The sequence below is a fragment of the Brachycentrus maculatus genome, unplaced genomic scaffold, assembly GCF_059751285.1.
Source record: "Brachycentrus maculatus isolate JH-2025_06_01 unplaced genomic scaffold, ASM5975128v1 h1tg000534l, whole genome shotgun sequence".
Taxonomy (NCBI): Eukaryota; Metazoa; Arthropoda; class Insecta; order Trichoptera; family Brachycentridae; genus Brachycentrus; species Brachycentrus maculatus.
In genome coordinates, this window is record NW_028281280.1 from 182,501 (window position 1) to 198,641 (window position 16,141).

The 16,141-nt window shown below is 40.1% G+C and overlaps 2 protein-coding genes across 3 annotated transcripts in view; both read right to left on the reverse strand.

The window, feature by feature from the left end:
- The window catches only part of LOC148301618 (uncharacterized), a 6,061-nt gene extending 3,155 nt beyond the window's left edge, over positions 1 to 2,906 (reverse strand). Inside the window, exon 1 of the mRNA XM_088272978.1 lies at positions 1 to 2,906. This exon is cut by the window's left edge and continues 3,155 nt beyond it. Coding sequence (XP_088129104.1) covers positions 1 to 2,645 — 2,645 coding nt within the window. The 5' untranslated portion in view covers positions 2,646 to 2,906.
- Positions 2,907 to 4,330: 1,424 nt separating this feature from the next.
- Positions 4,331 to 14,787, reverse strand: LOC148301619 (stimulator of interferon genes protein homolog). 2 transcript variants are annotated; one of them, XM_088272960.1, is made up of 7 exons: positions 14,561 to 14,787; positions 12,282 to 12,329; positions 11,523 to 11,764; positions 9,923 to 10,225; positions 8,287 to 8,455; positions 5,894 to 6,007; positions 4,331 to 4,875 (listed from the first exon to the last, which is right to left on the reverse strand). In XM_088272960.1, the coding sequence occupies exons 1-7, from the start codon at positions 14,706 to 14,708 to the stop codon at positions 4,799 to 4,801; spliced, it is 1,101 nt and encodes a 366-aa protein (XP_088129086.1). In that variant the 5' UTR covers positions 14,709 to 14,787; the 3' UTR covers positions 4,331 to 4,798. The 2 variants fall into 2 exon arrangements, with proteins under 2 accessions (XP_088129086.1, XP_088129087.1); XM_088272961.1 differs by having other exon boundaries at positions 14,653 to 14,745.
- Between the last annotated feature and the right edge of the window lie 1,354 nt (positions 14,788 to 16,141).

A 16,141-nucleotide genomic window follows, 5' to 3' on the forward strand; every position in this document is an offset into this window, starting at 1 on the left:
TATAGCCACTGCGATCCTCCCGGATTGGCGCTTGGTTGATGCTGGCCCGTTCGGTCCACGTACTGCTGGAACCATCGCGCATCTCTCGGAAGATCAAAGTCTTGATGCGGCTGCGAATAGGCCGCGTAGAGGTCACTAGAATACGCGGGGGGGTTGTACTCTGCCTTGGTGTAGCTGTTCACCCAGTCGGAGACGCTCTGCGCCTCCGCGGGGGCCTGCACGGGGCCCTGCACAGGGCTCTGCATAGGGCTCTGCATAGGGCCATGCATGGGGCCATGCGCATAGCCGCGAGGGAAGAACTGGCTCTGTACCTGGAAATGCGGCTGCTCCGACAGACGCAGCGGCGCCGGCGCACTCACCTGCTCCACAATCACCTTGGCCTCTTCCGGCTTCGGCGGGAGTTTCTTGGGCGTGCGGGCCTTCCGCTGCGTCTTGGGCTTCCGCGACGGGGACTCCGGGCGTTGCTGTAGCGCGGCAAACGGCGGAGGCGAGCTGGACATGAATTTGTAGAACTCGTTTTGAAACGGGGAATGGATCTTGTCTTTTTTTACTTTGGCGACGGCAGGAACGGGGGTAGAAGCCTCTATAGGAACGTCCACAACGACTCTACTTGTATTAAGTATCATGGTGTTTGACGGATACTTGATGGCTCTCATGGGTTTGAAATCCTTCAATTTAACGTCTGGAACGTTCTTTATCGGCGGGATGCTCGCAACTCTCGTTTCGACTTTAATTTCTTTCTTAACCGCGTCCTTTTCATCTTTATCAGGTACGTTTTCCGCCTTGATTGCCGCAAGCTTCGCCTCCATGCGCCTCAATTTCTTGCTGCAAATCTTTTTAGGAACGGCGGCTGCGTTAGGGACGGCGGTGTCCATTTTCACCATGCTGAAATATTTTTTTGGCGGGTTTTTTTGCGTTTCTTGCGCTAGCGGATCCGGTTTAGCTGTTTCCAGATCGCCCGCAGATTCTGGTTGCTTCTTTTTGGTGGTTTTTTGGGCGTCGGACTCGCCCTGTGACTTCCGTTTTTTCTTGCATTTAATCAGTCCTCCATTTTCGTCTTTGGAGACCTGTTCCGAAGATCCAGGAGTGTCGAGATGTTCTCTCCTATCGTCTGTTGATTTCTTGGGGGTTTTTTTGGTTTTCGCGTCTTTTTTAGGTTTCTTTTTGCGGTTTCGGGGGGCTTCGTAGTCCGAGTCGTCGAGCTGTCCGGCGTCCTTGAGGGTCATCTCCTCGGGGTCGATCTCCCCGCCCTTGAGCCAGATGTCCTCGAGGGCCTGCATCTGGTCGGCGGCGTCGCCGTAGTCCTCCTCGAGGCCCCGCAGCGAGGCGGGCACGCGCGGGGCCGCGTGCGTCAGCAGGTCCAGGTCGGCCTCCTTCATGGCCAGCTCGGGCAGCGTGTCCTCGCCGAGGTGCACGCCGATGGCGCCGCTCGCGATGCCGCGGGCCATGGCGCGCTTGACGTGCAGCGGGTGGCGCTTCTTCTCCTTGATGCGGCGCTCCGCCTCCACGAAGGAGCGCGGCAGCTCGGGGTTGTTGCGGTTGCACAGGATGTCCTGCCCGGTGGGGTGCGGCGCGGCCGCCAGCTTCTCGGGCTGCTCGGGGTGGCAGCCGACGTCCTGCCCCTTCAGCCAGAGGTCGTAGCGGTCCGGCTGGAAGCGCTTCACGAACGTGTCCATGGAGATCTTCACCATGTCCGTGCTGCACGTGCACTGCACGGCGCGCTTGCCGTACTCGATCCAGCGCGGCGCCGCGAAGTTGGTGGACTCGGCGCAGTTGAAGCCGTGGTTGAAGCCCGCGTGGTAGCCGAACGGGAACGTCACCACGATCTGGCCGGCCGTCTGCGTCATCTTGTTGTACGGCACCGAGTACTGGCGCAGGATCTGCGGGCTGATGAGCGTCATCTTGTGCCGCAGGAAGGCCTGGCACGTGTTGGCCGACGCGGGGAAGAAGCCCGACGCGATGCGCTCGAAGCGCTTGCCGTGCTCCGGCGGGATGGCGTACCACGTCTTGGGTTCGCCGAAATGCAGGTAGTTTATAGAATAAAGATCCATGTCTTCCGTGTGCCACGCGAACGTCGTCTTCCACATGCCGAAGTACAAATAAGCGGTGTTCACGCCGTCGATCTCTATACCGTAGTCCTGGTTGACGTAATCCAAGATGGTGCCTAGTCTGTTTATGTTCCACTCGTTGACGTCGGGGTCCGTGATGCTCCCGTTCACGTCGGCGCCGTATATCGGGGCGACGTACGTGATGTTCTTCCAGTACTTCCGTTCCAGATCGTCCCAGCTAGAGTGCTTGGGCGTGCAGTACTTGGCCGAGTTCGCCATGGCCGCGAACTGCTTCACGCTCATGGCTTTTTTCTGTATGTTTATTTGGTGAAACAGCCCCTGTTTCCCCGTCACGACTTGGCAAATCGGGGACGGGATCGTTATATCCAAGTCGTCCAGGTTGTATCCCGACTTCCTGGTCACCCACTCGGGCGGGGGGATGATTTTGGCGAGCCCGGCTTTGTGGGCTCCCTGCGACTCCATGTACTGGATGTATTTGTTGAAATCTTTGAATTCCTCCCACGAGGGGCGGAACGTTTGTATCTTGACGCCGGCCCCCGTGGAGCTGGACTCCCCGTCAGCCCCCTCGCGAGACATGACAGAGCGTTATTTACGCGGAATGTCAAAATATTACATCACTGAACGAGCGTACGCCAACTTGAAACTGGTCACCGAGACCTTAATCACTGTCATTTGAACATAAAACACTTGTTAAAACATTCGGCAACCGCCACGGCTAACCATCACGGCACAACAAACGAAAATATGTCGCGTTAACTGCGGAAAAAATCAATTTAAAACCGATCGCTTAATGGCCGCCGCGATTCTCACGTAGGCCAAAATTCACTTTGGCAATATCAGTGCGCTTCGGTCGAAATTTGTCCGTGGAATACGCGCTTGTTTTTCCATAGTGAGCGGGCAACTAGTCGAGAGAGGTGATGTTATTCAGGAAAATAAGCTTGCAATGGGACGCATCAAAAGCATGTTCGTACACGGAGAAAGTTTATTTACAATGGGGTGGATATTTTTTATATTTTTAGGGTGAATTTTTTACACAGTTCCTACCGATTTATATCCGTGGTATATAAAACGGGGTATTTAGTTTAGATACACACAATAATTGTTTTTATTGAAAATAATAAGAATCGTTCGTATTTTTGAACTCGTGAAGTAGGGACTGTCATCAACCATACAAACATAACCTTAGTCAGATAATAATTCCACCGAGGGCGCTGACTTATAGGTAAAACTCAAATAATTTCGAACAGATACGCAAATTCGCATAAAATTTTGTGATAGTCATTAAAAAATATGTACATATATAACTTTTTGAACCAACTCCACGTGGATTTCAAATCATTAAAATAAAATTTTATATAATGTATAAAATTTTGCTTTTATTATTAAAGAATAGGTACTTTTACGATCAGATCAATCAGAACCTAAAATCTGGCGGTGTCAAAAGTCTGCGTAATCGGAAGGCATGTATGACTAGATGTATGGATGTAAAGGAGGCGAGAAGTGTATGTCAGGACAGAAGAGTGTGGCGTTCCATCCTCTCTGCCTACCCCTGCGGGGAAACGGCGTGATGGTAGTAGTAGTACTTTTACGCAGCATATACGTATAAATATATTTATATATATATATATAGGAAATGCGTAAGGTTTCTATTAAAAACGTAATTATTATTTCCCCACACAGATACCTTACCTTTGTGTTATTAAACATCAGTTAACCCTTTGGCTGCCAAGACTTTTAGGGTTACTTTACTATAAATATCGCGATTTGAACATAAATAATCCAAAAGTAAAATGTATTCGATCATTTATAAACACCTCGTTCATTTTATCTTCGGTGTGGAAAAAATATCTCTTGGAGTTTAGTCAACTAAACTAATGCAACGTTATAAAACATCGAGTAACAAGAAAATGATACTCGAATTTCTCGTTTCTCTTTTAAGTATTTTTGTAACTTAAATTTTCGTAAAATTACAATTATTTTAAGAAATGAATTATCATTACATTTTTAGAAAGAGTGTTTACTTTGCAAAACCCTGAAGAAATCCATAACATACAGTCCAAAATGTACCTGTACCTGTACCTATATAAATGTACCTGTACCTATATAAATAATGTTGTCAGATACAACTTTTCTCGCTTGAGTATCGAAAACCGATACATCGGATTTTGGTAACCAAAGAGTGACACAGCATCAATTAAATGAATTGTCACTTACATGTAACAATTTTACAAATAAATCAAGGCAAAAAAAAACAATTGATATTAAAAAAAATATATTTTATGAATTGTATAGTAAATATAAAAATACAAACAACAAATAGAGCCAATATAATACAATAGATAATTTAAAACTTATTATACAGAGTAATAGAAAAATCTTAAAAACATATAAAATCCTTAAAATATTGTCATATTTCACTTTTTTCTGCGAGTAATAAACATATTTACAGCTGGATTTAAAATGGGTTAAAAGTTTAAAAGGTTTTCTGGACAAATTTTCTAGGATTTGTCGAAATTTTACCAAAGCCTAAACTTTAAAACTCTACTTTTTAAAAAATTATTGTTTATGTCTTGTAAATTGTTTACGGTATCCAGTTGATACTTCCATTGGTCAATAGATTTTCCCGCCAAATGGAATGTCATTTGAAATCAGCTGTCAAGTGAAACGGTCGCCATCTTGTTGTTATTTTGTTGGCAGAGGAGGGTATTTGAATTGAATGATCCCTTGAATCATTTTAATTTCAGGGAACTAGCGTAGATTTGCTGGTATAAAAGTTTCGCAATGTTGACGTCAGAATTCTCGTCATCTGGAAATAAAACAGGAAAGGTTGAATAATGCATTTTTAATTTAAGTTTTACTTGGTAAATACCACTGCACTAATGTGTAAAGGCAACTAGCTAACTCAAGTTGCGGCTGTTTGGAGTAACACGGCTCAAAGCATTCTTATACCTGACCTCTATCATATACAATCACAGATTTTGCTCCATCTCTTTCCTCTACCGAGATATTCATTATCCAAATAGCCGCAAAATTGTATTCATTTGATACATGTTTTAGCAAAAAGCATCATTTTAAGTTAGCTATAAACTCATTTATCTCAAAACTACTGCTTTTAACTTGCGGCTATTTGCGATATATCGCTCACTCCTTTCAAGAACGTCATAAATCAAAAATCGTCAATTTTCAGTTGTGCACGTTTTCGGAATGCCCAGAAAATGTACTATATCCCAGCAAAAGCGGCATATTTTTTAATTAATATTTACCCGCTACAGGACAGAAAGTGTTGTTTTTGCATTTTGAAGAAAAGGTATTATTTAATTATTTTTTCAAATTTACTAAATATTTATATATATATATATATATATATATATATATATATATATATATATATATATATATATATATATATATATAAACCATATCCGCTCCCTAGGTGGAGCATATGGAGTCCACAAACTGTCTCCAGGCTTTTCTGTCGGCTGCCAGCTGCCTTGCATCCTCCCAAGTCAGATCCGCGTCCCGAAGTTCTGACGAGAACTGCTGACGAATTGTCAGCAGTGGTCGGGCACCTGATGCCTTGTAAAGGAGGCGAGCTCGATGGCGGCTCTCGGGAGGCATGCGGAGTGCATGGCCAAGCCGACTGAATCGCCTTTTCTTGACGACAGTTGTGACCAAGATTTGCTGCGTCCTACGCCTTATCTCTTCATTCCTCACAAAGTCAAACCACCGCACGCCTAAAATTCTCCGCAGACACCTATTCTCAAAGGAATAAGTAAAAAGTAAGTTAAGTAAGTATCTAGGCCAGTATAAATTGATAAACTCACTTTCGAAGAATACTACTTCGCACAGATCACAGCACGAAGAACTTTCTTGGACGCACTTCTTCAGGACCAGATAAAAATTCAGAGCTGACTCTCGCTTGTACTTGGCAAATTCGGCTAAAAACAGAAAGAAATTTAAAGACAGTACAACATTTTGGGCTTATGACCGTCAAAGTATTTGAACACACTCAAAAATGTAATTTTTAAAAATAATTATAAAATTAAACAACTTTGTTTTAACCAGACTTTGATGTCCGCCTCCGTAGTGTAATGGTCAGCATGCTCGGCTACCGTTCTGGAGGCCCCGGGTTCGATTCCCAGGGGGTTTTAATATATGTATTAATTTTAAATCAAACACAGATTTTTTGAGTCTACTAAGTTGTATTTTATTAACAAAAAACACATAAAAAATTATATTGTGACAATTAATATATATAAGTTATAGACATATATATATATATATATATAAAATATAGACAAGGTTTTAATAAATATAAGTGATTTTTTCACTCTAATATTTATTCAATATTACACTGGACTGGTACCTGAAACGGAGGGCTGATCACCTTTCCTTCATGTGTAAACGATCAAGATAACACTGCGTTAATATGATACAGTGCCCTATGCACCATTGAAGTGCGGATAAGGGTTTTATATTATTTATTATTGTTTTAACCACTGTTTTATTATTACTTTTTTTTATCATTTCGGGTGATTCCATTAGTTATTTGAAGTTGCTACGCAATGCACAATATCATTTATGATTTATTTACAACATTTTGAGTGTGTCCAAATACTTGTTCACAAAATCTGGATTATCTCCAATTACAGGAGTTATTTTCATATTATTTTTTGACATCTCATCAAAGATGAAGAAGAATATGGAAGTCTGGGCATTTACGGGGCTTACGACCGTCATAGGCTGGTTTAAGTGATCACTTTACACACGTGTAACATTCAGAATTGGTGAATGTTACACGTGTGTAAAGTGATCACTTAAACCAGCCTCTGACGGTCGTAAGCCCCGTAAATGCCCAGACTTCCATATTCTTCTTCATCTTTGATGAGACGTCAAAAAATAATTTATGATTTAGTTTTTGGTAAGGGAATGTAATCAATTATGAGTATTTTAATGTTTTAGAATTTAATAAACCCTGATGATGACAAGGTTCTTGTCGAAACCGGTAGGTTAAAGTGTACTAATAATAAAAGTGGTTGGAACAAAGTTACTTATTTATTTTTTTACAAAAATGTTAATAAAATTAGTATATATAAAAGTGATTAGAACAAAGTTACTTATTTATTTTTTTACAAAAATGTTAATAAAATTAGTATATAACCACTCACCGACTACTTCTGTCTACCGGTTTGGAGACGTACCCGTCTCTTCGTCAGGACAATCACTACTGCAGCATGCAAACAATACCACCCTTCACCACCATAGCACCATTTACACACTCAAAACTACACAAAATGTCTAACACATGCGATTTTTGGTCGACCCGAAGACCAACATGCACTATAGTCTTCAATACAGACATGCGTTACGAGCCGAGGTTAAACGTATATTAAAAACGTTATATACTAATTTTATTAACATTTTTGTAAAAAAATAAATAAGTAAAAATGACTAACCACAAAGTAAATGCTTTAAATATTAATAATATTGAGAATAGAACAAAGTTGTTTAATTTTATAAAGTTTATAAAATGTGCCACAAAGTATCTGCGAAAAACATTCAAGACAAGAGAAATTCTTGTGTTTTTATTATTTACACAAATATTTCAATTTCATACTATTTCTGTGAGCCTAAGCGGCTCATTATTAGAAATAGGTATCAAATTGTGGTAGAGTGGGTTCCAACCGAGAATCGCTGACTCTAAAGTCCGCGACACTAACCACGGGACCACAACCCGACACAATGATTAATAATTATTACATACATAAAAGAAAAATAAATCACTCACTCCGTTCAACGACGTAATATATCAAAAATTGTCAATTTTCAGTGGTGCATGTTTTCGGAATGCCCAGAAAATGTACTATATCCCAGCAAAAGTGGTATATTTTTAACATAATATTTACCCTCTACATGGCAGAAAGTATTGTTTTTGCATTTTGAAGAAAAGGTATTGTTTAATTATTTTTTTAAATATACTAAATATTTTTCAAATGGAGAAAAAACATTCAGGTTTTACCTAAAAAGATCTGTTGCACAGTAAAAAGTTCAATAAGTGGCTTGATATTTATTTTTAATACGTTTCATTATATTTTTAAACTTTAAAAACAGTCTCCTGAAAAATCAAGTTTTTTGATTTATGACGTTGTTGAAAGGAGTGAGCGAAATGAGTAAATGATTCGGCTGATGGCTACAATAATGGGGGTTTCCGCCCTACCCTGGTGAGGCCCGAAGTTCTCGATGACGTTGTGGTATCGCTGCAGCGGGGCGGCGGCCTCTGCGACGACGTACACCGGCGGGCCGTCATGCCGGTATATCTTGTACACGGAATGCTTGTACACGCGCTTGCGGGTGCCGGCCACGTGCTGATTCAGTACGTCCAGACCCTGGAAGCACGGAGAACGATTGCGATCGGAAATTATCATGGACAACAGGTCGCTCACTCCTTTCAAGAACGTCATAAATCAAAAAACTTTTTTTAAAGTTTAAAAATATAGTACAATGTATTAAAATTAAATATCAAGCCACTTATTGAAGTTTTTACTGTGCAGCAGATTTTTTAAAGTAAAACCTGAAGGTTTTTTCTCCATTTGAAAAATATTTAATATATTTAAAAAAAATAATTAAACAATACCTTTTCTTCAAAATGCAGAAACAACACTTTCTGCCCTGTAGCGGGTAAATATTAAGTTAAAAATATGCCTCTTTTGCTGGGATATAGTACATTTCCTGGGCATTCCGAAAACATGCAAAACTGAAAATTGTCGATTTTTGATTTATGACGTTCTTGAAAGGAGTGAGCGAGGTGGCGGCACCTTCGGCCTAATCTGACAACTTCTTTCTTCTTCAATTTTAATTTATTACATTACAAACTAAAGAATTTAAAGCGTAAACATTAATATGATTTAAATTTGAAGCTTTGTGATTTTCCATTTTATAATTAAAATGTAACATTGTTTGAAAATCACTATCAATATTTTATTATAACTTAATTATAAGTCTACCGGTTTCCAAGCTAACCGCTTCTTTATCAAGACTGATTAATACTAATATAAATCAGTCTTGATAAAGAGCCGGCACTGGCTGCGTGCCCAACGCACGCCTCACACTATCCAAGCCGGCGTAGCTTGCGTGTCAACACAGGCTCTCACTATCCAAAAGACAGCAAGAATGCGCGCCCAACCCGCGCCTTACATTATCTAATCCGGCACAGACTTCGTGCCCAACACACCTCGCACTATCCAAGCTGACACAGACTGCGTGCCTAACACACGCCTCTCACTATCTGAACCGCCACAGATTGCTTGCCCAATACACTTCGCACTATTCAAGCTGACACAGACTGCGTGCCCAGCACTCAACCTCACAATATCAAATCAGTCACAGACTGCGTTTCCACAAAAATCTTGCACCATCCAAGCTGGCATATACTGCGTGTCCAAAAATATCTTGCATCATCAAAACCGGCACATACTGTGTGCCCACAAAAATCTTGCACCATCCAAGCTGGCATATACTGCGTGCCCATCACACCTCCCACTATTTGAACCGGCAGACTGTGTCCCAACACACACCTTGCACTATCCAAGCTAGCATAGACCGCATGCCTACACACACCTGTACTATCCCACTCGGCACAGACTGCGTGCCCAACACACCTCACTCTGTCCAACCCGGCACAGACTGCGTGCCAAACACACCTCACTCTCTCCAACCTGGCACAGACTGCGTACCAAACACACCTCACTCTGTCCAACCCTGCACAGACTGCGTGCCAAACACACCTCACTCTGTCCATTCCGGCACAGACTACGTGCCACAGCAGAAAATTTACAGACTTAAGCTCAACTCACCGTCACATTCTCAAGAGTGTAATCGAGGTGCTTATCAGAAGTATACTCCATCAAGTTGGTCGGGCAGTTCATGGACGTCGGCACAATGATGAACAGCTTCTTGACAAGCAAGGAGACGCGGTGCTCGTCCTCAAACGCATCCATCATCTCCTTCAAGCCCTTGTTCATGTCGCCCTTCTCGGGGAGGGTCATCTCAAGGTAGCCGCGGAAGAAGCCGTACGCCATGGCGGAGCCGTAATCCATGCCCTCAGTCATTCCCAAGCCCGGAAGATGGCGGCCTTTGATCTTCCATTCGCGATCCTCCTGAAATTATTTATTTATTTTCAATTATACACGATTTACCCACAACGAAGGTTTGACAGTCCCAAGACAGCCCTGAATATTTAAACTGTGTGTTTTCTGAGTAAGCGGCAGCTCAAACGCCGCACGGTGAATATATTTGGCAAGGTTTCATAATATCCTTTATATCTACTAGACAAAAATATAGAAATCTTCTAGTACACAGCCATGATACACGATTTACCCACAACAAAGGTCCCAAGAATTAACAACAAATATGGGAGTCCAACACTGCAATATATCGTTACAAACATTTTTAATTTGTTGCCGACGGAGGTTAGAGGTCTAAATATAATATGGAACAAAGGCAAAATAAAGGAATGGGTAAATGATCAAGAGTTTATTTTATGAAAATCGTAAGATAGTTTGTATTCTATTTTTTTTTCTTCTCTTTTTTGTGTGTATATTAGGTTAAAATGGTTAAAAACAATAAAAAATGTTTTAAAAAAGAACTCCACCGACAAGACACACAAGGTGGCTTGGTGGGTCTCTGCAAAAAAATCTTGATCACTTTACACAGTGCAACATTCACCGCAAGTTAAAAACAGTAGTTTTGAGATAAATGAGTTTATAGCTAACTTAAAATGATGCTTTTTGCCAACACATGTATCAAATTAATACAATTTTGCGGCTATTTGGATGATGAATATCTCAGTAGAGGAAAGATATAGGGCAAAATCTGATTAATAATTAACAATCAAAATAGGTGATTGTATATGATAGGCCAGGTATAAGAATGCTTTGAGCCGTGTTATGCCAAACAGCCGCAACTTGAGTTAGCTAGTTGCCTTTACACATTAGTGCAGTGGTATTTACCAAGTAAAACTTAAATTAAAAATGCATTATTCAACCTTTGCTGTTTTATTTCCAGATGACGAGAATTCTGATGTCAACATTGCGAAACTTTTATCCCAGCAAATCTGTACATGAAGTTTTTTTTCATTTATTTTCTCATTTGTTGTCCGCCTCCGTAGTGTAATGGTCAGCATGCTCGACTACCGTTCTGGAGGTCCCGGGTTCGATTCCCAAGGGGGGTAAAATAAATATAAGTGATTTTTTCACTGTCATATTTATTCAATATTACCCTGGACTGGTGCCTGAAGCGGAGGGCTGATCACCTTTCCTTCATGTGAAAACGATTAAGATAACACTGCGTTTATATGACGCAGTGCCCTATGCACCATTGGGGTGCGGATAAGGGTTTTATTATTATTATTATTTATTTTCTGTACATGAAGTTTAAATAAATAAATAAACTTACGGGTTCCAACGACTTTAGAGTGTAATACCCGCCGAGGCATAATAAAACCAGCGACGCGTCCACCGGCCTGGCGCGGAAGACAAACACGGCAAACAGCGACAGGAAGAATATCGCAAGTACCGGTATGTTGAAGCCGAAAATGGATTTCAGCTTGCGCCGGGCGTTGAAGCCGTCCGGAATCACCAGGACGAGGATTGAGCGGACCACGACTTCCGATAGCATTAAACATACTACGATAAACGCTGGAAACATAAAGAAAAAACATGGAACCATAAAAGAAAGATTGAACAAAACTAATTCAGTGACACCTCCATCTTTCATATTATTTTTTTGACATCTCATCAGGAATGAAGAAGAATATGGAAGTCTGGGCATTTACGGGGCTTACGACTGTCTGGCTGGTTTAAGCGAACACTTTACATGCATGTAATGTAATGTCCGCCTCCGTAGTGTAATGGTCAGCACGCTCGGCTACCGTTCTGGAGGTCCCGGGTTCGAATCCCAAGGGGGGTAAAATAAATATTAGTGATTTTTTCACTGTCATATTTATTCAATATTACCCTGGACTGGTACCTGAAGCGCACGGCTCATCACCTTTCCTTCATGTGTAAACGATCAAGATAACACTGCGTTTATATGACGCAGTGCCCTATGCACCATTGGGGTGCGGATAAGGGTTTTATTATTATTATTATTATTAAATATAAAAAATATATATATAATATTTTTTTATGATAGAAAGTTACCGTAAGTACTTACAGACATTGTATTTTAATATGCTAATGACATCCCAAAAGCTCGTGGAAACTGAAAAATAATATAAAAATACAAATGAAAGCAACTCAATTATATCATAAAATATAAAACAATAAACAGGTAGATATAGTAAAAAAAAAACTGTGATATTTATTCAATATCACCCTGGACTGGTGCCTGAAGCGGAGGGCTGATCACCTTTCCTTCGTGTGTTAACGATCAAGATACCACTGCGTTTATATGACGCAGTGCCCTTTGCACCATTGGGGTGCAGATAAGGGTTGTAGGCGTCTTAGCTACACTGCCATAAGTTGGCACCACTGAAAAATACGAATTCGCCATGGAGATTCCCGAACGAATTCAACAAAAGCGGCCAACCGAAGAGAAGAGGCCGAGATTCGCCTGCATCGCTTGGTTCTAGCGGACGTGTATCTAACTTCACATTTTTACTTCTATATTTCATTAATTAATTAGATTAAATATTAATAGTTAGTGTCAATAGTAATTGAAGTGTAAAAACTTATATACATAAACGATCCGTAAGTAAGAATTCTTTAAATATCCTTTTCTGGCTTCCCGTTTTAATTACACACACACGAGGTGACCAAAGGGTTTTATTATTATTATTATTATAGTAAAAGGGCAAATAGAAAAAAATAAGGTAAGAAGCATAAAAAAGCTAATTATTTGCCTTTTGCATGTAAAAATTCCCTTTTCGACACTTGATTTTTTAAAGTGATGTCAGAATCTATTGACATTCTTCGTATTTTTAGAGACAATCGCTAATTATTTATATATTTGAAACCTTTCCATCACGGTGCTAAAATAAAAGCGTGCGTCCCGGTGTTGGGTAGTCACTACACAATAAAAATTAATAAAAATAAAAAAAACCCTTATCCGCACCCCAATGGTGCATAGGGCACTGCGTCATATAAACGCAGTGTTATCTTGATCGTTTACACATGAAGGAAATGTGATCAGTCCTCCGCTTCAGGCACCAGTCCAGGGTAATATTGAATAAATATGACAGTGAAAAAATACCCCCCTTGGGAATCGAACCCGGGACCTCCAGAACGGTAGCCGAGCGTGCTGACCATTACACTACGGAGGCGGACAATAAAAATTAGCCATTTTAAATCGGAAAAATACGGAGATCCATAGCTAATCCCCTTAATTAATTATAAATGAAGTAAAACATTATAATAATTAAGATTTATTTGCTGCAAACATCAAAAAACCATCTGGCAAAGCTCACGGAACACGCATAGGTCCACTCTTGTCGAGAGCTCAAGAGCTACTGCCTCTTACCCGCTAGCTACCAGAGAACATTGAGCTTTGAGCTCCTCACGCTTGCACAGTGCATGTAAGCAAGAGGGAGATGCGAATATAGTGTCGCGGTTCCCGCACACTCTTTATATATATAATACCTCCGATGTACCCGATAAATTGTGATTATTATTAGTATATTTGTAAAATCTTATTAATAATAATCACAATTTTAAAATTTTTACTTTTATAATACACGACTAGTTTTGGAAACTAACATATCGCTCACTCCTTTCAGTAACGTCATAAATAAAAAAACATGATTTTTCAGGAGAGCGTTTTTAAAGTTTGAAAATATAATGCAATGTTTTAAAAATAAATATCAAGCCCCTTATTAAACTTTTTACTGTGCAACAGACCCTATGAGGTAAAATCTGAAGGTTTATTCTCCATTTGAAAAATGTTAAGTTTATTTAAAAAAATAATAAAACAATACTTTTTCTTGTTTTATTATTTTTTACCTGAAAACTGGTACCTGAAGCGGAGGGCTGATCACCTTTCCTTCATAGTTAACGATCAAGAAAACACTGCGTTTGTATTACGCAGTGCCCTATGCACCATTGGGGTGCGGATAAGGGTTTAAAAAAAATTGTTATTCATTTTTTCAAATATACTAAATATTTTTCAAATGGAGAAAAAACGTTCAGGTTTTACATAAAAAGATCTGTTGCACAGTAAAAAGTTCAATAAGTGGCTTGATATTTATTTTTAATACATTTCATAATATTCTTAAACTTTAAAAACGATCTCCTGAAAAATCAAGTTTTTTTTATATTCATGTATAAAGTCATCGTTGCTGAGTGAGGGATATGCGTCTTCGTATGCAAATCCGAATACGTGATTATCTAAAAAATCATAATTTTTTAGTTGATACAGTTATGATCCAGGTGTGCGAACATTAGTCCTCAAATTAATTTATTATCAGTAATATATCTCATCAGATAAGGTTTACTCACAGTAAATTACGATGGACAGGTATAAGGAAGTGATAATTAAGTTTACATTTATGGAAGGGCCGATCGAATGGAAAACTGTTGGTTGTGCGTACAAATCTGGACGTTTTCTTCCAATATATTTTGTAAACAAGGCTTTTAAGTAAACCATTTTTTTAAATTTATCTGAAAACCCGGCGATCACTTTAAGTTCATTTCGGTTTGATGGTTTGAATCACAGACCACAGACTAACTAATTTATATAGTTTGAATTGTCTAATGGACTTCTATGGTTGACCATAGACTAAGTATGCAACTAATCATAGACAAAACTATTTTTAATATTATTTTTTGACATCTCATCAAAGACGAAGAAGAATATGGAAGTCTGGGCATTTACGGGGCTGACGACCGTCATGGGCTGGTTTAAGTGATCACTTTACACACATGTAACATTCAACAAATCTACCCATTATTGACAACTACACGATTTAAATTCTTGGAAGTTTCCGTAAATGCCCAGAATTCCAAATTCTTCAACATTGTAACGGATCAGCTGAGCGCACAGCCCGAAAAAGGACCGTATTTATAAGTTTAAGAATTAGCATGTAATATTCTTTGGTTATAAACGAATGTCATAATAAATTAGAATAATTGAATTGTTAGAAATATGTATATAACAATCTGCATGAATATATGGTACGGAGAGACTCTGTCCGAGCGGTCGCCTCAAAGGTGAAACTCGACAAAATGAGCGAGAAAAGGTTTTTTATAAAATTACCTATCGTCCAAATGACTCTGAAATCTAGCTACGGCTTATGCAACACCGTTAATCATGTCTCTACTCAGGCTTTAACGTTATAAGTTTCATAGCCTATGCCTACTAATGAGTGGATTTACTCATTACGTTTAAAGTTACTATAATTTCATGTAATTCATGAGAGAAAATTCTAGGCAAAAACACTCGCTCTAGGCAAAAACACTAGCGAGAAAAGGGGGTGTGGCTCCCACTACTTACGCTGAGGCCATCGGAAAATTTTCCCATGTGAAAACGGTGGGGGTCGCGCGCGCGAGTAAACGGGGACCGGCTCGGCGGATTAGCTCCGTACGCATATAAATAAGGGTGTTTTTTGTCAAATAAATCATTCCACTTCACGGACACCGAGCTCTGTTTTTCACGTTGATTTCCACCGATCCTTCGCCACTACTACGACTTAGGAATCATCTGGGACTTGATCATCGCTACGCCCACTGGACAACGAATCGGAACTACATGGACCTACGCATCTCTACTGGATTTCTAAAATATTTTGGAAATATTTTCACTCGCCGACCGAGCTACATAACTTTCGGAATTTACGACCCGAGAGCGACGGAGCGGAGAAGACGCAGCTACACCTATAACAGTCTAGCGGTATGTTGGACACACGCTGTGACTGCGACACAGTCATCTTTGATGAGATGTCAAAAAATAATTTAAAAAATAACTCCTATAATTGGAGATAATCCAGATTTGTGAACAATTATTTGGACACACTCAAAATGTTGAAAGTACCAATTCTAAAAGAATATGTCTGTAAGCTGAGTCGACTCTAATGTATGCAA

Bases quoted from the DNA above. Each gene is read 5' to 3' on its own strand.
- LOC148301619 (XM_088272960.1), bottom strand. From the start codon at position 14,708: ATGGTTTACTTAAAAGCCTTGTTTACAAAATATATTGGAAGAAAACGT. The intron at 6,008-8,286 runs GTAGGGCGGAAA...TTCTGTTTTTAG, and splicing joins GAACTTCGGGCCTCACCAGG to CCGAATTTGCCAAGTACAAG. The intron at 4,876-5,893 runs GTGAGTTTATCA...TTTTATTTCCAG, and splicing joins CGAAGTAGTATTCTTCGAAA to ATGACGAGAATTCTGACGTC.